Here is a 22821-nt window from a genome sequence, read left to right as displayed (position 1 = left end):
GACTCTTTGAAAAATATCTGGCAACAATTTATATCACCAGCAAAAGTGTCAAAACCTTTTATGTTTCCTCAACTGTAAGTATAAATGTGTATAGAAGGGGATATCACCTGCCAGAAGGTAGGTGTCCCACCCTAATCATAAGGTGATATATTTCCACTAAATATAACTGAAACCTTAAAATTGGTTAATTAAATATTTCTGAGTCAAAATCAGAAATAACAGCATCTAACCATGTTATGTGTTTTTTTTACTGCTGTGTTAATAAAACATGACAACAGATATTTCAGAGTGAAATTATCTTTTACCAAATAATATGGGAAGTAGTTCAGAACCCCTAGCCCTCTTGGGAATAAGCTTTTATTGAATAACATATTTGCCAGAGTATACTTTCACCTCATTTCTTCTAAATAAGCTCCCTCTCCCACCTGCCCAAAGTCAGCTGCTTTAAAATAAAGGCCTTTCTAACAAGAAGAACCCAGGACTTAGAAAAGTGCTGCAAAGATATAGTGCCAAATCTCTAGCCTGTGGCTTAGAACTCAATGGAATGGAATTGAATACCAATTTTAATCACCTTCTAGAAAGATAACATTTTCTCCTTGAAAAAAATTATTTGAGATCATTTATCCCAGGTCCTGGGTTGCTTTATTGACTTTGCATACTCCATCTCCAAGAAAAACAGCATAAAATGGCTACTCTGGTGGATGCACAATTCACTCAAGAATATTATCAAAAGGAAATTTATCCTCATATCTTCAAAATAAGAGAGAGAAATAAATCCAACATACCAACAGTTTTCAGTGAATTCACAGAATAAATAGGATCTGTAATGCCAAGGGCCATGCTAAAGAGGAGGCAAGACTGCAAATCCCATGAATACTTATTGAATTTCAGAACCACATATCCAATTATGATGAATGTTGTAGCAAAGCTAATTAATCCGGTTAAGAAGACCTGCGAAACCAATTCACAATACAGTATTAAATTTAACACCTAAGCATGGCATGACTCCATTTATTCATGTAAGAATCAGATCTTGCTATATATTTTATACAATTACTCAGGAAGATAACTTTAAAAGGTATTCTAGTTTACCTGCCTCCACAAAACCATCCCTTTCAAACAATTCTACCTGGCTATGAGAAGACCAATGCACCCATCTTTCTTGTTGCTATTCAAGATTAATAGTTTTCCACATCAAAACGCTCTAAGATGGAGTGCAAATTTTTCTTGCTTCCATACAAAGCATTTCCTTGTTTCCACAGTGATGATCTACAGGGCTCCAGGCAGGCAACAATGGATGAAAACTATATGCCAGTTGACTTGGTCCCCTTATTAAGGGCTTTCAGGAAAAATCCATAGTTAGCAAACTGTTGTGTACATTTCGTTGCCCGATAGGTTTCTAACACTACCACACCTGTCAGGGATGCCAGGAAATGTAGCACTACTTCACACTTGGCCCGCTACCATACTATACATACAGTAAGTCACTCCATTATTGAGAGAGAAAGGGACGGGCAATCAACAATGCCTGCCTTAAAAAGACCAACAGAATGCAAAACTTTTAAGCCAGCAGAAGGGGAAAAAAAAGAATAAAGAAAAAATTTTCTTAAAAAATAAAGAAAATTGAATCAATTGACTGAGAAAGGGAAAAAGAATGAGGAAAAGCAAAGGAAAAGCATTATAAATTAAAAGTACAAAATCACATGGGACAGATAAATACAAATCTATTTCTTTTGATCTTTAAAAAATTTATCTTTAACTTACATACAGTAAAATTAACTCTCTGTATAGTTATATGAGTTTTGACAAATGCATGTAGTCAGGTAAACATGATCACAATGAAAAAACAAAACAGATCCAACACACCAAAAAATTTCTTCATTCTGCCACTTTATTTCTTCCCTCATCCTGCTCCCTGGCAACCAATGATCTGTTTTCCAAAGTATTGTTTTGCCTTTGCTAGAAGGAAGGTCTATGTACGGAATTATATTATTCCATAGGTACCCTTCTAGCCTGGTTTCTTTCTCTTATCATGCTGCTGCTGCTGCTAGGTCGCTTCAGTCGTGTCTGACTCTGTGCAACCCCATAGACGGCAGCCCAACATGCTCCCCCATCCCTGGGATTCTCCAGGCAAGAACACTGGAGTGGGTTGCCATCTCCTTCTCCAATGCATGAAAATGAAAAGTGAAAGTGAAGTCACTCAGTCATGTCCAACTCGTAGCCACCCCATGGACTGCAGCCCACCAAGCTCCTCCATCCATGGGATTTTCCAGGCAAGAATACAGGAGAGTGTTGCCATTGACTTCTCTGTCTCTTATCATCATACATCTGAAATTCTTCCATATTCTACTTATCAATATTCTGTTTCTTTTTTATTGCTGAGTGAAAACACTAAAGACTTAAACATGTGGGGTGAAGCTAAAAAGTTATTAGCGGAAAACTTCAAACTTTAAATGCACAAAATAACAATAATAAAAGAAGCTAAAAGTCAATCAACTAATACCTAGCTCAAGATATTAGAAAAAGTACAGAATAAAATCAAAGAAAATAAAACAGCTTGAAAAGGAAAATAATCTGGCAAGCATAATTAACAAAAAAAGAGGAAGGCATAAATAAAACAACCATAGCAGTGAAAATGGACAAATCTACAGACACAGCTGAGAGGCAGTCAGAGGTGGGTTTGGACCCAGGCTTTGCCATTGGTCAGTCTTGTGACCTCTGAACTATAGTCGGCTTATATGTGAAATGGAGATGATATTAACTCAGTGCCTTAGTCACAGTAACTAATCTTAGTTACAGATCAGCAAATATTTATTCCTTCTCCCTCCCCTCAACTCTCTTTAATTAATGATTCTGTACAGCAAAAAGAGTCAACTAAAAATGTGAGATTGGTGAAATATTAATGTGAGATTGGTGAATTATTAATCTCTCTAGACAGATTCTCTGTCAACATGAATAAGGAATAATGGACCATACTTTGTCTTAAAATGTGTTCTTACCTGCCAAAACACATTCTTGAGTATATAGAAGTCCACATCCAAAGCAGCCATAAATATAATTAAAGGTGAAAAATAACAATAAAGTGAAAAACTTGATGTTCTTAGAAGAGGGTAGACGACTTGGTGCATCTAAATAAACAAAGGCAAAAAAAAAATTACTTTGTTACCATTTTGAAGTATTAGAAATTAGGTTTATGATCTGCCAATTAATATGAATTTTACAATATTCTAATTTGTAACTAATGAGAGATAATCTACAATGCCAGTCCTGGGAGTCTTGTGGTAGATTTCTTGATCTAACCATCCACATGAGATAAATGCATAGTCCTCTATTCACCAGAAATATGTGTGACTTTAGGCTGTGTAAATATTGCTTGTGGTAACTAATTAGTGTTTTCAAAAATGGTACTTCACCATTGGTTACCCCGGAGGTGATTTTAGGTGGTGCTTTTTTATTTGACCATTAGGTAATTATTTTCATTTGTGTAAGAGTGGGAGAAAGACCTTTGCATGGGTACTTGTGATTTCACAGACATTTGCTTAGGATTTTAAAATATTTCAGTGAATTAAGTAGATAAAAATAATACATGGATAATAGTATAGATTGTATACATAGGATGTAAATCATGAAGGTTATACACAGATGAATAGAAAACACAGCAACAATGACTGAAGTGTAGTAAATATATCCTAAAAAGTCCTTGGCCCAATTAACAGTTTAATCTTCACCACTTAACATCTCTGTGCCTCAGTTTCCTCATCAGTAAAATGGGAATAGAGTATCTACTTTCATTGGATTGCTCTGAGGATAAATTAATTAACTCAAGAGTTAATAAGTTAATACAGGTTTCACAGCTGGGACTAGTGGTAAAGCTAATACAGGCTTCACAGGTGGGACTAGTGGTAAAGGCTCTGCCTGCCAGGAAGGAGATGTTAAGAAATGTGGGTTTGCACAATGAGGCACCATTTCACGCCAGTCAGAATGGCCACTATCCAAAAGTCTACAAGCAATAAATGCTGGAGAGGGTGTGGAGAAAAGGGAACCGTCTTACACTGTTGGTGGGAATGCAAACTAGTACAGCCACTATGGAGAACAGTGTGGAGATTCCTTAAAAAAACTGGAAATAGAACTGCCTTATGACCCAGCAATCCCACTGCTGGGCATACACACTGAGGAAACCAGAATTGAAAGAGACACGTGTACCCCAATGTTCATCGCAGCACTGTTTATAATAGCCAGGACATGGAAGCAACCTAGATGTCCATCAGCAGATGAATGGATAAGAAAGCTGTGGTACATATACACAATGAAGTATTACTCAGCCATTAAAAAGAATACATTTGAATCAGTTCTAATGAGGTGGAAGAAACTGGAGCCTATTATACAGAGTGAAGTAAGCCAGAAAGAAAAACACCAATACCGTATACTAACGCATATATATGGAATTTAGAAAGATGGTAATGATAACCTAGTATGCCAAAAGAGACACAGATGTAGAGAACAGTCTGTTGGCCTCTGTGGGAGAGGGAGGGTGGGATGATTTGGGAGAATGGCATTGAAACATGTATATTATTATATATGAAATGAATCGCCAGTCCAGGTTCAATGCAGGATAAAGGATGCTTGGGGCTGGTGCACTGGGATGACCCAGAGGGATGGTATGGGGAGGGAGGTGGGAGGGGGGTTCAGGATGGAGAACAGATGTACACTCGTGGCGGATTCATGCCAATGTATGGCAAAACCAATACAATATTGTAAAGCAATTAACCTCCAATTAAAATAAATAAATTTATATTAAAAAAAGAGAAAGAAATGTGGGTTTGAACCCTGGGAGGAGGGCATGCTAACTCACTCCAGTTTTCTTGCCTGCAGAATCAAATGGACAGAGGACCCTGATGGGCTATGGACCATAGGGTTGCAAAGAGACACAATGAAGTGACTTAGGATGCAGAGTAAGTTAATAAATTATTAAAATTTAAAAACCAAAGAACTTAAAAGGGAATCTGGCACACAGTTAACACTCAAAAGATACTAGTTGTAGTGGTGGTGTTTCAAAGAATAACAAGAGGCTTTTACAATCCTACATGCTCAAAATACTCAATTCTCCAAGCCAGGCTTCAATAGTACTGTGAACTGTGAACTTTCTGATGTTCAAGCTGGATTTAGAAAAGGCACAGGAACCAGAGATCAAATTGCCAACATCCGTTGGATCATCAAAAAAGCAACAGAATTCCAGAAAAACATCTACTTCTGCTTTATTGACTACGTCAAAGCCTTTAACTGTGTGGATCACAACAAACTGTGGAAAATTCTTAAACAAATGGGAACACCAGAGCGCCTTACCTGTCTCCTCAGAAACCTGTATGTAGGACAAGAAGCATGTCCAAGAAGCATGGAACAACTAATCCATTGTTCCATGTCCAGCTAGAACCGGACATGGAACAATGGATTAGTTCTAAATTGGGAAAGGAGTACGTCAAGGCTGTATATTGTCACCCTGTTTATTTAACTTATATGCAGAGTACATCATGCAAAATGCCAGGCTGCATGAAATACAAGCTGGAATCAAGATTGCCAGGAGAAATACCAATAACCTCAGATACACAGATGACACCACCTTTTGACAAAAAGCAAAGAAGAACTGAAGAGCCTCTTGAAAGCAAAAGAGGAGAATGAAAGAGCTGGCTTAAAACTCAAAATTCAAAAAATGAAGATGATGGCATCTGGTCCCATCACTTCACAGCAAATAGATGAGGAAACAATGGAAACAGTGACAGACTTTATTTTGGGGGGCTCCAAAATCACTGCAGATGGTGACTGCAGCCATGAAATTAAAAGACACTTACTCTTTGGATGAAAAGTTGTGACCAACCTAGACAGCATATTAAAAAGCAGAGACATTTATTTGCCAACAAAGGTCCGTCTAGTCAAGGCTATGGTTTTTCCAGCAGTCATGTATGAATGTGAGAGTTAGACCATAAAGAAGGCTGAGTGTGGAAGAATTGATGCTTTTGAACTGTGGTGTTGGAGAAGACTCTTGAGAGTCCCTTGGACTGCAAGGAGATCCAACCAGTCCATCCTAAAGGAAATCAGTCCTGAATATTCATTGGAAGGACTGATGCTGAAGCTGAAACTCCCAATACTTTGGCCACCTGACGTGAAGCACTGACTCATTGGAAAAGGCCCTGATGCTGGGAAAGATCGAAGGTGTGAGGAGAAGGGGACGACAGAGGATAAGATGGTTGGATGGCATCACCAACTTGATGGACATGAGTTTGAGCAAGCTCTGGGAGTTGGTGATGGACAGGGAAGCCTAGAATGCTGCAGTCCATGGGGTTGCAAGAGTCAGACACGACTGAGCGACTGAACTGAACTGAACTTTACAATCCTTAACAGATACAAGCACTGTCTTCATTTTGTTTTTAATAAAAAATGAGTGGATTCAAATTGCTTATTCATTACTCTGCTGCTATACATTTAAAATTGTGTCAATAAATTAACAAAGTTTTTCTTAGATCTAAGTAATCTTTTGTAGGATGCATGTTTTGCACTTAACCTGGCAATTAGAAAAGAGTAATCATAATTCATCACGACAGTAACTGAGCCTTTTGTAACTAGAGTCCCTGCAGGTGTGGAAGACAATAACATGAGAGAGTCCAGTTGTATGTACAGAGAAAGGATACAAGAGCAAGGACCAATGGCAGATGGTGAAGATTCCAAGAAGGCAATTGGATTTACTCACTTTCAAAGTACTATTTTAAGCCTCTCTAATTCATGTTTCCTTTCTTGGATGGTTTTTCATTTTCAAAAATTTTAATACCAGATAAACTTTTCTCAGTAGCTGTTCACATTAAAAAAAATCCATTCATTCAGGAATGGGGACAGGAGTTGACCTTGTTTTTGGTCTTTGATCTTTAGTCTATCCTCTAGTTTATCATATGTAAGTTACCTCAACAAAATTGTAGGCCAGTTGTCCTATCAAAAATCCAAATAGAGAAAGAATCGTCAAGACGATGACTTCAGAATTCTTTAAAAATGCCCTCAGAAGTCCTAAAAAAAAAAGTATGTGTTATTTGGACATAAGGTATAATTTAAAAACAATTTATTATCTCTCTTTAGGTATTTGATTTTAAACTTCCTCTGAATGTCATATTATGAATAACTGACAAATGTTATATAAACCTATCTCTTAGTATAAGACACACATAGTGAGACAGCACTCATGTGAATTTGGAAAATTTTGAAGTTCCAACAACCTCCCATTTGCCTACCCAGTGGCACTGTCTGGGTATCTTGCTTCTGGATCTGATGAAGAGAAATTATGAAAACGAAATTTCATATCCTCAAAGTATCAGCTTACTCACTTAGTCACTCAGTTGTATAAGACTCTTTGCGACCCAATGGACTGCAGCACGCCAGGCTTCCCTGTCCATCACCAACTCCCAGAACTTGCTCAAACTCATGTCCATCAAGTCGGTGATGCCATCCAACCATCTTATCCTCTGTCATCCCCTTCTCCTCCTGCCTTCAATCTTTCCCAGCATCAGGGCCTTTTCCAATGACTCAGCTCTTCGCGTCAGGTGGCCAAAGTATTGGAGTTTCAGCTTCAACATCAGTCCTTCCAATGAATATTCAGGACCGATTTCCTTTAGGGTTGACTGGTTGGATCTCCTTGAAGTCCAAGGGACTCTCAAGAGTCTTCTCCAACACCACAGTTCAAAAGCATCAATTCTTCCACACTCAGCCTTCTTTATGGTCTAACTCTCACATTCATACATGACTGCTGGAAAAACCATAGCCTTGACTAGATGGACCTTTGTTGGCAAAGTAATGTCTGTGCTTTTTAATATGCTGTCTAGGTTGGTCATAGCTTTTCTTCCAAGGAGCAAGGGTCTTTTAATTTCATGGCTGCAGTCACCATCTGCAGTGATTTTGGAGCCCCAAAAATAAAGTCAGTCACTGTTTCTGTTCTTTCCCCATCTATTTGCCGTGAAGTGATGGGACCGGATGCCATGATCTTAGTTTTCTGAATGTTGAGCTTTAAGCCAACTTTTTCACTCTCCTCTTTCACTTTCATCAACAGGCTCTTTAGTTCTTCTTTGCTTTCTGCCATAAATGTGGTGTCATTTGCATATCTGAAGTTATTGATATTTCTCCCGGCAATCTTGATTCCAGCTTGTACTTCATGCAGCCTGGCATTTTGCATGATGTACTCTGCATGTAAGTTAAATAAGCAGAGTGACAATATACAGCCTTGATGTACTCCTTTTCCTATTTGGAAACAGTCTGTTGTTCCATGTCCAGTTCTAACTCTTGCTTCTTGACCTGCATACAGATTTATCATGATGCAGGTAAGATGGTCTGGTATTTCCATCGCTTTAAGAAATTTCCACCTCTTTAAGAAATTTCCACAGTTTGTAGTGATCCACACAGTCAAAGGCTTTGGCACAGTCAATAAAGCAGAAGTAGATGTTTTTCTGGAACTCTCTTGCTTTTTCCATGATCCAGTGGATGTTGGCAATTTGATCTCTGGTTCCTCTGCCTTTTCTAAAACCAGCTTGAACATGTGGGAGTTCAAGGTTCATGTATTGTTGAAGCCTGGCTTGGAGAATTTTGAGCATTACTTTCCTAGTGTGTGAGATGAGCACAATTGTGCGGTAGTTTGAGCATTCTTTGGCATTGCCTTTCTTTGGGATCAGAATGAAAACTGACCTTTTCCAGTCTGTGGCCACTGCTGAGTTTTCCAAATTTGCTGGCATACTGAGTGCAACACTTTAACAGCATCATCTTTTAGGATTTGAAACAGCTCAACTGGAATTCCATCACCGCCACTAGCTTTGTTCTTAGTGATGCTTTCTAAGGTCCACTTGATTTCACATTCGAGGATGTCTGGCTCAAGGTGAGTGATCACACCATTGTGGTTATCTGGGTCATGAAGATCTTTTATGTGAAGTTATTCTGTATATTCTTGCTACCTCTTCTTAATATCTTCTGCTTCTGTTAGGTCCATACCATTTCTGTCCTTTATTGTGCCCATCTGTGCATGATATGTTCCCTTGGCATCTCTAATTTTCTTGAAGAGATCTCTAGTCTTTCCCATTCTGTTGTTTTCCTCTATTTCTTTGTATTGATCACTAAAGAAGGCTTTCTTATCTCTCCTTGCTATTCTTTGAAATCTGTATTCAAATGGGTATTTCTCTCCTTTTCTCCTTTACCTTTCACTTCTCTTCTTTTCTCAGCTATTTGTAAGGCCTCCTCAGGCAACCATTTTGCCTTTTTGCATATCTGTTTTTCTTGGGGATGGTCTTGATCACTGCCTCCTGTACAATGTCACAAACCCCCATCCATATTTCTTCAGGCACTCTATCAGATCTAATCCCTTAAATCTATTTCTCACTTCTACTATATAATTGTAAGGGAACTGACTGAAGTCATACCTGAAGACTCTAGTGGTTTTCCCTACTTTATTCAATTTAAGTCTGAATTGGGCTTTCCTGGTGGCTTAGATGGCAAAGCGTCTGCCTGCAATGCAGACCTGGGTTCAATCCCAGGGTTGGGAAGATCCCCTGGAGAAGGAAATGGCAACCCACTCCAGTATTTTTGCCTGGAGAATCCCATGAACAGAGGAGCCTGGTAGGCTGCAGTCCATGGGGTCGCAGAGAGTTGGACACAACTGAGCAACTTCACTTTCTTTCTTTGGCAGTAAAGACTTCACAATCTGAGCCAGTCAGCTCCCAGTCTTGTTTTTGCTGAATGTATAGAGCTTCTCCATCTTTGGCTGCAAAGAATATAATTAATCTGATTTCAGTATTGACCATCTGGGGATATCCATGTATAAGTCTTCTCTTGTGTTGTAGGAAGAGGGTGTTTGCTATGACCATTGCATTCTCTGGGCAAAACTCTATTAGCCTTTGACCTACTTCATTTTGTACTCCAAGGCCAAATTTGCCTGTTACTCCAGGCATCTCCTGACTTCCTACTTTCACATTCCAGTCCCCTATAATGAAAAGGACATCTTTTGGGGTGTTAGTTCTAGAAGGTCTTGTAGGTCTTCATAGCACCACTCAACTTCAGCTCCTTCAACATTACTGGTGGGGCACAGACTTGGCTTACTGTAATATTGAATGGTTTGCCTTAGAAATGAACAGAGATCATTCTGTCGTTTTTGAGATTGCATCCAAGTACTACATTTCAGACTCTTGTTGACTATGATGGCCACTCCATTTCTTCTAAGGGATTCTTGCACACAGTAGTAGATAGAATGGTCATCTGAGTTAAATTCACCCATTCCAGTCCATTTTGGTTCACTGATTCCTAAAATGTCGATATTCACTCTTGCCATCTCCTATTTGACCACTTCCAATTTGCCTTGGTTCATGGACTTAACATTCCAGGTTCCAATGCAATATTGCTCTTTACAGCACTGGACTTTACTTCCATCACCAGTCACATCCACAACTGGGTGTTGTTTTTGCTTTAGCTCCATCTCTTCATTCTTTCTGGAGTTATTTATCCACTGATCTCCAGTAGCATATTGGGCACCTACCAACCCAGGGAGTTCATCTTTTAGTGTTCTAGCTTTTTGCTTTTTGAGGGATTGGGGGCAGGAAAAAAAGGGGACGACAGAGGATGAGATGGCTGGATGGCATCACCAACTCGATGGACTTGAATTTGAGGGAACTCCGGGAGTTGGTGATGGACAGGGAGGCCTGGCGTGCTGCGATTCATGGGGTCCCAAAGAGTCGGACACGACTGAGTGACTGAACTGACTGACTAACTGACTGTTCATGAGGTTCTCAAGGCAAGAATATTGAAGTGGTTTGCCCTTCCCTTCTCCAGTGGACCACATTTTGTCAGAACTCTCCACCATGACCCATGTGTCTTGGATGGCCCTACATGGCATGGCTCATAGTTTCATTGACTTAGACAAGGCTGTGGTCCATGTGATCAGCTTGATTAGTTGTCTGTGATTATGGTTTTCATTCTGTCTGCCCTCCTGGATAAGAATAAGAGACTTATGGAAGCTTCTTGATGGCAGAGACTGACTGAGGTAGAAACTGGGTCTGTTCTATTGAGTGGGGCCATGCTCCATAAATCTTTAGTCCAATTTTCTGTTGATGGGTGGGGCTGTGTTCCCTCCCTGTTGTTTGACCCGAGGCCAAACTATGGTGGAGGTAATGAAGATAATGGGGACCTCCTTCAAAAGGTCCCATGCACACAATGCCACACTCAGTGCCTCTGACCCTGCAGCAGGCTACCACTGACCCAAGCCTCTGCCAGAGACTCCTGAACACTCACAGGCAAGTCTGGGTCTCTTGTGGGGTCACTGCTCCTTTCTCCTGGGTCCTGGTGCATACAAGGTTTTGTTTGTGCCCTCCAAGGGTCTGTTTCCCCAGTCCTTTCTAAGTTCCTTCAGCTCTATGGTGTGGTTAATGGCGACCTCCTCCAAGAGGGCTTATGCCATACCCAGGTCTGCTGCACCCCAGAGCCTCTGCCCCTGTGGCAGGCCACTGCTGACCTGTACCTCCACATGAGACACTCAAACATTCAAAGGCAGGTCTGGCTCAGTCTGTGTGGCATCTCCTGGTATGCAGAATGTTTTCTTTGAGCCCTCCAAGCATCTCTGGCAGGTTTTGATTCTAAGTGCGATTTCACCCCTCCTACCATTTTGCTGGGGCTTCTCCTTTGCCCTTGGACATGGGGTATCTTTTTTCGGTGGGATCCAACATTCTCCTGCCAACGGTTGTTCAGCAGTGAGTTATAATTTTGGAGTTATCGCAGGAGATGATGAACACACGTCCTCCTACTTTGCCATCTTGTAATGTCTTACTACATGTTAATCACTACTCATCCTAAGCCATAGTAACATATATTTTGTAGTTTTCTTAAACACCAGAAATACTTTTAAATGAAATCTAATCATAGGGAAAACTTCCTTTACCAATTAAGTGTTAAAGGACACTAGCTATTCTGTTTATATGAATCTTCTTGCCTTAAAACTCCCTCCATGCATGCGTGCTAAGTCATTTCAGTTATGTCCAACTCTGTGCAACCCCATGGACTGTATCCCACCAGGCTCTCCCATCCATGGGATTCTCCAGGCAAGAATACTGGAGTAGGTTGCCATGCTCTCCTCCAGGGGATCTTCCCAACCCAGGGATCAAACCCATGTCTCCAGCACTACCTGGGAAGCCCCTAAAACTTCCTACTCTAAGATTATTCAGCTCATCATTTCCAGAGGCACTATATAGACTACAATCCAGTTAACTTGTGCCTAAGTTGAGACTCATTGGCATCTCAGAGTCTATATTTCTTGCCTTTCACCTACAGGTCATGACAAATCAGTAAATATTTTTTGAATACTTATGCATAAGGTTAGCCAAAGAAATGTTTCTCAAGCAATTTCTGCAATGCCCTTTACTGCTTGGAGCACCTGTCTCTATGTAATCATAAAAGATCTAAAGCTAGTGAGATTCATGGTCAGCAGCACTTTATTGTACCAAAAGGGACCAAGGTTGATGATGAGCATTTTAAAGACCCCAGAGAAAGCAATTTCACTCCCTAATGGAAGTAAAATTGAAGTTCTTCATGGGTGTTTGTTGCTTCTTTGTAGTCTTTGTACTGGTTTCCCTGGTAAAGAATGTGCCTGGAATACAGGAGACCCAGCTTCAACCCCTGAGATGGGAAGATCCCCTAGAGAAGGGAATGGCAACCCACTCTAGTATTATTGCCTGGAGAATTCCATGGACAGACAGACCATGGGGTGGCAAAGAGTTTGACACGACTGAGCAACTAAAACTTTCACTTTTGTTCCAGAAAGCATTTTAAACCAGCTGACATTTTGCCCAAATGAAAAAAAATTTTAAGGGAACTAGAAAATGTTCTCTAATCACTAGTCTTGAATTATGGAATAAAGCATCTGTGTTTTTTAATATGTTATTTTATCTGCATGAATATCATTCTTCATGCCTATTGAATACTTTATCATTGTGTAAGAGACCTTGTAGGTAAAACTTTTCCTAATCCCACCCCCCCACGGTGAGTGGAATGGTACATCTTCCCTAAAGAAAAAGCACATCAAAAGTCATAGTAGAATGGACAAAAGGATGTTAACTAAGCAAACTGTGAACCATGTATCTAGGTTCTATTTGCCCTCCCCTCATCCCAGATACGGAGAAGGCAATGGCACCCCACTCCAGTACTCTTGCTGGAAAATCCCATGGATGGAGGAGCCTGGTAGGCTGCAGTCCGTGGGGTCACTCAGAGTTGGACAGGACTGAGTGACTTTACTTTCACTTTTCACTTACATGCATTGGAGAAGGAAATGGCAACCCACTCCAGTGTTCTTGCCTGGAGAATCCCAGAGACGGGGGAGCCTGGTGGGCTGCTGTTTATGGGGTCGTGCAGAGTCGGACACAACTGAAGTGACTTAGCAGCAGCAGCATCCCAGATATTTAGGTCAAGTTAGGCCTGGCAGGCCGGAGAAGGCAATGGCACCCCACTCCAGTACTCTTGCCTGGGAAATCCAATGGATGGAGGAGCCTGGTGGGCTGCAGTCCATGGGGTCGCTAGGAGTCGGACACAACTGAGCAACTTCACTTTCACTTTTCACTTTCATGCACTGGAGAAGAAAATGGCAACCCACTCCAGTGTTCCTGCCTGGAGAATCCCAGGGACGGGGGAGCCTGGTGGGCTGCCATCCCTGGGGTCACACAGAGTTGGACATGACTGAATCGACTTAGCAGCAGCAGCTGCAGCAGGCCTGGCAGGCAAGAAGGAAGCCAGGCAGTGTAAAGCTCTCCCTCTCCTTTATTACCAGAGATTCTGGACTATACCTTTAAAGTTATAATAATGACACTGCATTGCAATTATGTGTCTGCCTGTCTCCCCCACGAAAAGTCTACTTGAGGCTAAGAACTTTCATATTCTCCACACTGCTATGCTCAGCAAATGTCATGAATGAATGAAGGAGCATAGTAGAGATCAGACTTATAAATAAATGAAACAAGATTGATATCATTCACTCACATCTTGTAATTTCATTGGTTTTCTTCTTTTGTTGTAACTGTGATCACTTTCTGCAGAAAGATTCAGAGGTCAGAGGAAAGATGAGATGTAAAAACAATCACCTACCTCCCAAAACAAGCGTGGACCATACAAGAATCAGGAAATGTCCCTTCCCAACAGTGTAGTCAGCGGCCCTTCCACAGAGTAAATCAGGTCTGTTACCTTCTTTTTGTACCCAGAAGGACACATTAGCTTTTGACATTGTTTTATCAGTCCCAGTTGATGAACCTGGATGAGATTTACTGTTGACACTTTCACTAGTACAGACTAACCTGTTATGATACACAAAAAAGAAGACCATGTGACTGGCCAGGATCCAATCCATCCACATTCTTTCTACCTAAGATTATACTACACTCAGATCTGAGCCCACAAGGTACAAATTAATACCTCCTGTTCCACCTCTGCTCCAAGAACGTTCTATAGGAACATTAATAGCAGCGTTTGTGTTTCTTCCTGATACTGCTATACATGTATTGGGGAGAGATGGTATCGATTTTTGCATGTACCATTTGTTGTACAATATGGTAATGTTTGTCTTCCCCATGGAACAGTGAGTTTCTTGAGGGTCGGGGCCAACTATTAATTTCCCTTAAGGCTATGCACAGAGCGTGTGGCACATAACAGGCTCTCCATAAATACTGGATGAACTCTTTGAGGGAGAACTCTTTCTCTGGGAGTACAAATCATTCTAGAATTTTCTTCTACTATTGCCATTTCTTGCCCCTTTTTAATTTCTCAGGCCCCTCCAACTGCAAAATGGCAAGTGGGAAACAGGTCAAAGTTGAATCCTATTGGTTAAGGATGGGGGTGCAGAAGAATGTGAATAACCTAAAAACAAAGGAAAAAGACAAAAGTTGAGGTCTGATCATATGGTAGCTTTGAGTGAATTAGAAAAAGTTCCCCCTTGCTAACAATAGTGCACACAGCTTAGCACATGAATAACAGGCTAGATTTCAACCCTGGGACCCAACCCACCCCCTCAAGCTGCTGCCCTTGTGTGGAACCTAGTCTGCATAAATACATGTGAAGGTCCTGAGGACTCATTCTCTTTTTCTCTCCCTTGCAGCTAGCCTTAACCTAAAATTCCTAGAGGTTCCTGAAGTATCCCCAATAATATCTGGATCTTTGCTTTGCATCTGTTGGGTCTGAAAGTCACAGTGATTCTGACGTGAAGTGGAGGATAGCCCAGAAATGGGATTCAAAACACTGTATCTTGAAACCTGTCCCTCCAGCAGCACCTCACATCCTCCACACCTTCACAGCCTCTACTCAACTTGTCAGGACAGCCTTGCTCCCAAATCAAGTTCTCCAAACTTTCAAAACCAGCAATACCTTCAGCCAAGGCTAAGCAGGTTCAGAGCTGAAACCAAGGTGAAGGCACTGAAAATTATAAAAAATGCTCAGCTCTGCATCTGTTTGCCAGGGACAGTACTGCCAACTGATATCACACTGAAAGCTATTTCCATACCTAATTCCTATTGGTTGCTTCCCAACTTACTTTCATTCTGATTGGCTACAAACATTATGCCCACCCCCAATCCAGAAGAAGCTTAAGTGTTCCCAGGGAAACTTGCATTTCTTAATGCTCAAGTTGTGTCTATACACATAACTGTTTTAACTGATTTTCTTTGCCTGGTGTAATGGCTGAAATGGTCATTGACCGTGTAGACAGAACTTCCTCCTATATGGTTTTTTAATATATACTCTGGTTTTCTTTCTTCAACTCTAACCCTTTTCAACTGCCTTGTCTCCTCTCTAACTTTTCCATTCATCCTTTTCTATTTTCTCTTTTTCTGCCTCTCCTTTATTTTCCATGGAGTTTCTCACTCCCCCTTTTCTCCTTAACTCCTATTTGTCATTTGCTTTTGGTCCTTGATTTGAAGAAACAATATCATCCATTCTTCATAGGACAAATGCATCCCAAATTCTGTGATACCCAATGTGATTTTTTTTATGCCAAATCCAATCAATAAAATCAAATACAGTATAAATTTAAACAAATGTACCAGTTATTAATCAACTTGTAGTTTACTTTGAAGAGAGTTATTCTATGACAATGAAATTCTACTCTCTCATTCCTGTGCCACACTAATCAGGGCACCAAGGATAACACCACCACAATGAGATGACTTCACCGATTGTTGATCTTCTCCATCACTGTATCAAGGAAATTTTGACACATAGAAGCCCCCGTTCCTTCTTGAGACTGACTGGTTTCAGTCAACAGCTCCACGTCTGCCTTGACTGCAACAACCACGACTAGCACTCACACACCATTCTCCCAAAATATTTCCTTTACAATGGTTTGTTGCTGTTGTCTGGTGTGGTTCTTTTATGTCACTGGACCCATTCCTACCATAAATCCTGAGGATTATGTTTTTCTAAAAGCTGTCTTGTACACAGGCTGTCTCCTGAGAGACCCATTCCTTACTCATTCCCAACCTGCCCTTACTGAGCCTTTCTGGTTACCAAGTTCACTGCTCTTTCTCCCATATTCATCTTAACCTCATCTCTATTGCTTGTCACCTTGATTTCTCTCCTAAACTGCCATGACTCACATCACTCTGAGTAATGTCCCTCCAGTTCTGTCTAGTTCTTATCCCAGTGCTATCCCCTCAGGCTCACTGGGTTCACCCAGACCCTCCAGGTAAGAGTCATGCAGTTTTTACATTTTAAAAGTCAGATTCTCCATGGCTTTTGGAAAAATACCCATACCTCAAGAAACCCTGAAGAGGTGATCAAATTTCTCTCACAACAATATTTCCCATAAAGCTTAAAAAAAAGCAATAATAAATTTATATTTCACCTTTTTTGGTACAGTACTTTCCTTGGTGACTCAGATGGTAAAGAATCTGCCTGCAATGCAGGAGACCCCAGGTTTGATCCCTGGGTTGGGAAGATGTCCTGGAGAAGGAAATACAACCCACTCCAGTATTTTTGCCTGGAGAATTCTATGAACAGAGGAGCCTGGCAGGCTACAGTCCATGGGGTCACAAAGAGTCAGACAGGACTGAATGACTAAAACTTCTATACTTCTGATTTGTGGTAGAGCTAGTTGAATACTTTGATGGCTTTGAGAGTTGAGAGCTGAGAGGCTTCCCAGTCAGTCTCACCCAAACTCCATCCTCTGATGATAGACTACACTGTCTGTCAGAGACAGGCACAAAACAGGTTGGTTAGTCATAGCTCTCTGTCTCCCTAACACTATGGTTGGTTCAGAGCATGAGACTCAAAACCAATCTATTATCGAGAGACAGCTGGTCTCTTTCCATTTGACTTTAGTTGTGGTGATAACCCCTAGTGAAGCTACAGGCCATCTTTCCAGCTACACTGAGAAAGCTGACCTCAAATCTGAAGCTGAGCAAAGCCTTTCTGAGTCTGAACATTTCCATGACATACCAGCTAAATATTACTGAGGTCTTAACCAATGACCTCCCAATCCTGCCTGAGATTTTATCTTTTCCCAGAAGCCATCTCTCAGTTTGATAACTTTTTTGCCATCTACAAAGGCTAGGAATGAGAACTAATTTTATTTTCAAACCTAGCAAGTACTGAATCCTTTATATTTCTTTTAAATTTTATTTGAAAACTGAACTGTTCCTTTTAGGCTCATCTCTCTCCAATTTTAGTAGGAGAATACAGGTGGCACTTGAACACTATTTGGAAAAGTCCTGAGCAGGATCACTGAGTTCATTACTTGGATAAAAGTGTGGCCAAACTTACCACCATCACATAAGAAGGGTACCTTTTTTCTAGCTTCTAATAACATTTTCCTCTCTTTCCTAAAAATTCCCACTACAAGCCTATTGTGCATGAGTTTGTGCTCAGTCGTGTCTGACTCTCTGCGACCCCATGGACTGTAGCCCTCCAGGCTCCTCTGTCCATGGAATCTTCCAGGCAAAAATACTGGAGTGGGTTGCCATGCCCTTCTCCATGGGATCTTCCTGACCCAGGGACTAAACCTGGGTCTCCCACATTGCAGGCAGATTCTTTACCATCTGAGCCACCAGGGAAGCCCCAAGAGCCTCCCAAACAGCCTCAAAGATTCTTCGAATAATCTAAGGCTCTGCAGGCTTTCACTAACACTCTCCTCTAGCCCATTCCAGCTTCTGTCTACTACCCAGTCCCAAAAGGCAATGCCATATGTTTTAGGGTTTGTTATGTGGATTTCTCACTTCCAAGTTCTAAAATTTATGTGTTATAAATTGCCGCATAACAAACAGACACAAACCTTAGTAGTTTAAAACATTAATTATTTATTTGGCTGAAATCTACAGTTTTGGCAAGGCTCAACAGAGGCTTGTCTCTGCTCCATACAGCACCAGCTGTGGTGGGTCCACTGGAGGATCTGTTTCCAAGATGATTCACCCACATCACTGATGACTGCTGGCTGGAGCTCAGCCAGGGCTACCAGCTGGGCCTCAGTGCCTGTCCATATAGGTCTCTCCACAGGTTGGTTTCCAAGAGCCAGCATCTCAAGAAAACTAGGTAGAAACTGTATCATCTTTATCTTTTATGATCTATGAAAGTCACATAGTTTTACTTCTACTGTAGTCACAGGCCTTCCCAGGTTCATGATGAGAGAACAGAGACCCACCTTTCTATGTGAGGAATGTCACGATCACATTGAAGAAGAGCAGGTGGGATGAGAGATGCGGCCATCTTAGAAAATGCAATCTATCACAAATTAGATGAAACATTGGAATGGACTGTCAGCCTTTCACAATTATGGTAACCTAAGTAGCACCCGACTGCTTTAGCTTAGTCTAGAGCAACATATCTCAAAGGCTAGACCATATGCCAGTTGTTGTAATTCATTATATGAGTTCCCTCATACATGGAAAAATGAAAAACATAGAAGTCTATACTAAAAGTTAATTTATTCAATTTTAAAGGGTAGAGCCTTATACTGAGGTCATATCTTCCTGTTTTTTCTGGCGTTAATATTTCTTTTCTTTTATTAAATGATAGTCATAACAGACATTAGCTGTTTTCTTAATGATGTCATACCAATCTCCTCTCCCTCGTCTTTTTTTTTTTTACAGTTTTCCAATCAATGAAAAAACACAAAAGCCTAAGGAACCGCCATCTAAAAGTAATCAGAACACTCTTATGTACCTTTTAATACCTCTTAAATAATGTGAGTTAATTTACTAGTATGTACTTTGAAATAGTAAGTAATTACTCTGTGGGTGTTCATCTTCAAAGTCATGCAGCTACCTGAGTACAGCTCAAAGTCATGCAGCTACCAGAATAACAGCTCAAACAGAATTCAGACAGGATTCAAAAAGTATCAGGACCTTTGACACTCCTGTAAATATACCTATAATTCAATGTAACATTAGGTCACAAGATACACCATGTCTCTCAAAACTTACTAAAGCTACAGATCTATAGATATAAACATATATTCAGACCCTCACATTAGTGAAACGCTTAAAATGAGATTCAGGAATTCCTTGATAATTACCAGGATCACATGACTAAAAAGTAATAGGGGACTCAAGAAGAAAGCTTAGAAATAGAGAACAAACTAAATAACCAATCGTAATTCTGGATGTAAGTGTGGCTTATCTTCTGGAGGAGCAGAAGTTGACATGGGGCATTGGCACAGCAAAATATGGAGACAAGATTCAGGAGTCATTTCTACAAAGGTTAACAAGCTCTATAAATGAATGAAGACTAGTGAATTCTATGAATAAGGTGGTGCCAAAACTATTATTCACTAACTTACTATGTTACAGGCTCTTTGGGAATGAAGAAAAACAAGACAAAGTCCCTACCCTGAAAAAGCTCACAGTTGGGACTTTCCTGGTGGTCCAGTGGTTAAGAATCCTCCTTGCGATGCAGAAAACACTGGTTCGATCCCTGGTCAGGAAACTAATATCCCACATGCCTCAGAGCAACTAAGCTTGAGTGCCATAACTATTGAGTCCATGCACAACTAGAGAGTCCATGTACCACAACAAAGGATTCCGCATGCTGCAACTAAAACCCGATACAGCCAAATAAACAATTAAATATGTTTTTTTAAAAAAAGCTTATAGTTCATATATGAACAATTACATAGAATATAGTACAGAGCTATTAATGTTATGTGTGCCCCAAGGGATTAGTTCTTACTAACATTGGGGATAGAGATCACGGAATAGAGAATTACAGATTGCTTTCCCAAAGGTTGGGATTGACTTTTTTCAGCTTTATTGAGGTACAATTGACAAGTAAAATTGAAAGATAGCATTGACTTTCGAAAAGTTCCCCTATCTTGAAGCCGGATGAAGAAGAAGAGCTGGTGTCTCAGCCCATTCAGGCTGTTGTAACAAACCCATCATAAGGTTTGTTGTAACTTATAAACAAACATTTACTTCTCATGTTTCTGGAGGCTGGGAAGGCCAAGTTCATGACACAAGTAGACTCTCTTGAGTGTGCCTTCTAGATGGATATCTTTCTGCTGTAACCTCACATGGTGCAAGGAGCAAGGGAGCCATCTAGGGACTCTTATATAAAGGGCCTCATCAGCAGCCTCACTGACCTTATCACCTGCCAAGGCTTTGCCTCCTAATACTCTCACAGAGGGCATCAAGTTTCAAAATAGTAATCTGGAGGAGGGGACACAAACATATTCATAGCAGCTGCTGAAAAGAGAAAAGAAGTCTGTAAGAAAGTAAAGGAACCATAATGACATAAAGGCGCCAATGTGAATTTCAAGAACAAGATATAAAGATAAATAAAGGAGAGAGTTTCTTTTCTACTCGGTCTTATCTAGGAATCTTTGAAGTGAGATTCAGAAATCCTTTCCTCATCACTAGAACTACATGACTGGAAAGCAGTGTCATATTCACGATCAAGGCTCAGAAAATGTAGAATTGGAGCAGAAAGGACAAAAATGGCATCTGGCCTTTGCCCAAATTATTGCCGTGCTTAAAGGGAATAGACTTCTCACAATCTATAATATTGAGAGAATGGAACAAACACTGGTCTCCTTTTTTGCACTACTCCATAAATACCCACTAGATCTATCAATGAGGGGGCTGAGAGGCACTGCCCTGCTCTTCTGCTCAAGGCAACTAAACGTGAATAGCTCATACATTAAAAAAAAAATCTCAAAACTTTTACATTTGTGATACAGTGTTATCTCAAAATTGTGCCTGAGAAAATGTCAACTGACAAGGAATTACTGAACTGCTCATTTCTTTTCCTTCCCTTCAACAATGAAAAACTAGCTTTTAGGGTGGGACAAAGAAGAGAATAATTTTCTTCCTATAGAACTTTTCTAGAAAGTCACAGAGTAGCAGAAGGTTCAGGGGCTCTTAGACAAACTAGAAAAAATGACATTTCAAATCACTAACATGAAACCAACAATTATATTTAAAACCTAAGTAATATAAAACAGAAGGAAAATGACATGCAATACAGTTAGGGGACAATAGAGGATGAGATGGTTGGATGGCATCACTGACTCAATGGACATGAGTCTGAGCAAGCTCTGGGAGTTGGTGATGCACAGGGAAGCCTGGCATGCTGCAGTCCATGGGGTCGCAAAGAGCCGGGCACGACTGGGCAGCTGAACTGAACTGAACCGATTGCCAAACCTACAGATTAGGCAAAATCTAAATATAAAACTAAACAGATCTCTGTTTATCAATTTAAAGACAGAAGGAGGTTAAAGAAACAAGAAGATTTACTAAGAGACCACGTGTAGGCATGCGCGCTTAGTCACTTCAGTCGTGTCTGACTCTATGTGACCCTGTGAACTGTTACCTGTCCATGGGATTCCCTAGGCAAGAATACTGGAGTGGGTAGCTATGTCCTCCTCCAGGAGATCTTCCTGACCCAGGGGTCGAACCCACACCTCTTACCATCTCCTGCATTGGCAGGCGCGTTCTTTACCACTACTAGTACCACCTGGGAAGCCCACTAGGAGACCACATCCCACCTTAAAGGTGAATTTTATTTTGGAGGTAAGAAAGTAATATTTGTATAAGCAGAGGACTCTGATCTGAACCATCCTTAATATTTCCTTGCTCCAGAATGTCATCCCATAGCTTTCCTTTTGAGGAAGGGAGAACATATTTTTCCTCCAGAAATGGTCAATGTGTCTTAAAAAAAAAACAAAACAAAACAAAAAAACCCCTCAATTGAAGAGAAACTCCCTGCTTCAATTACATAGAAAACTGTCAGATTCTCTAAGCGGCTTTTATAACTCCCATCTGGTCTTTGTGAGTGACTCATACTCAAGTGTTCTCTGGAACTCACATTAGACTGATTTGCAAGGGCAGAGGCAAGGCCAGAAAGTCTGGACATAAGCATGCTGAATGGGATAAAACAAAACAAGCATGATTTAATTTCATATTTAAACATTTTTCTAAAACCCCACATCTATTTTCCTAACTTCAGTGAGCACAGATAAGTTTGCCTTTATAGACATAGAAGACGATGTGGCCTGTTATTAAAACACATACTCAATAGAAGATATGATCTTGACTTCTTTTCTGACCGTGGCTTACTATACAGATTTGGCACTTTTCACTTGACCTGAAAGGAAGAAGATTTTTAAATTACATTTAATTAGCATGCTACAGAAAACAAAAATGAAGCCAGCTTTTAAAACACTGGGCATGAAATAAATCAGTATATCCAAGCCTGAAGCAGTCATTGATGAAATCCTGATGTTGGTAGGTCAATTCTCCCCCAACCTTTTTCTTTTCCCACAATATTTAAAGCTGTGAAGTCACACTTCTCATACAAACA

The 22821-nt window shown here is 40.5% G+C and overlaps 2 protein-coding genes across 4 annotated transcripts in view; both read right to left on the bottom strand.

The window, feature by feature from the left end:
* Window positions 1-14388, bottom strand: part of SLC9C2 (solute carrier family 9 member C2 (putative)) — a 93752-nt gene extending 79364 nt beyond the window's left edge. The window contains exons 1-4 of the mRNA XM_025285628.3: window positions 14134-14388; window positions 6950-7050; window positions 3000-3128; window positions 786-951 (exon numbers count right to left, since the gene is read on the bottom strand). Of these exons, the coding sequence (XP_025141413.3) occupies window positions 786-951; window positions 3000-3128; window positions 6950-7050; window positions 14134-14368 (631 nt within the window). The 5' untranslated portion in view covers window positions 14369-14388. The remainder of the gene's footprint in view (window positions 1-785; window positions 952-2999; window positions 3129-6949; window positions 7051-14133) is intronic.
* Window positions 14389-18306: 3918 nt separating this feature from the next.
* ANKRD45 (ankyrin repeat domain 45) overlaps window positions 18307-22821 on the bottom strand; it is a 51948-nt gene continuing 47433 nt past the window's right edge. Inside the window, exons 6-7 of one of the 3 annotated variants that reach the window (XM_025285626.3) lie at window positions 22533-22605; window positions 18307-18747 (exon numbers count right to left, since the gene is read on the bottom strand). In XM_025285626.3, the coding sequence (XP_025141411.2) occupies window positions 22577-22605 (29 nt within the window). In that variant the 3' untranslated portion in view covers window positions 18307-18747; window positions 22533-22576. Of the gene's footprint in view, window positions 22606-22821 lie in introns of all 3 variants that reach the window. The other 2 variants (XM_006063645.4, XM_044942823.2) reach the window with 2 other exon arrangements.

The sequence above is a fragment of the Bubalus bubalis genome, chromosome 5 (assembly GCF_019923935.1).
Source record: "Bubalus bubalis isolate 160015118507 breed Murrah chromosome 5, NDDB_SH_1, whole genome shotgun sequence".
NCBI classification, from domain to species: domain Eukaryota; kingdom Metazoa; phylum Chordata; class Mammalia; order Artiodactyla; family Bovidae; genus Bubalus; species Bubalus bubalis.
The sequence above is the reverse complement of the archived record's forward strand: the minus strand, read 5'-3'. Positions and strand labels throughout refer to the sequence as shown.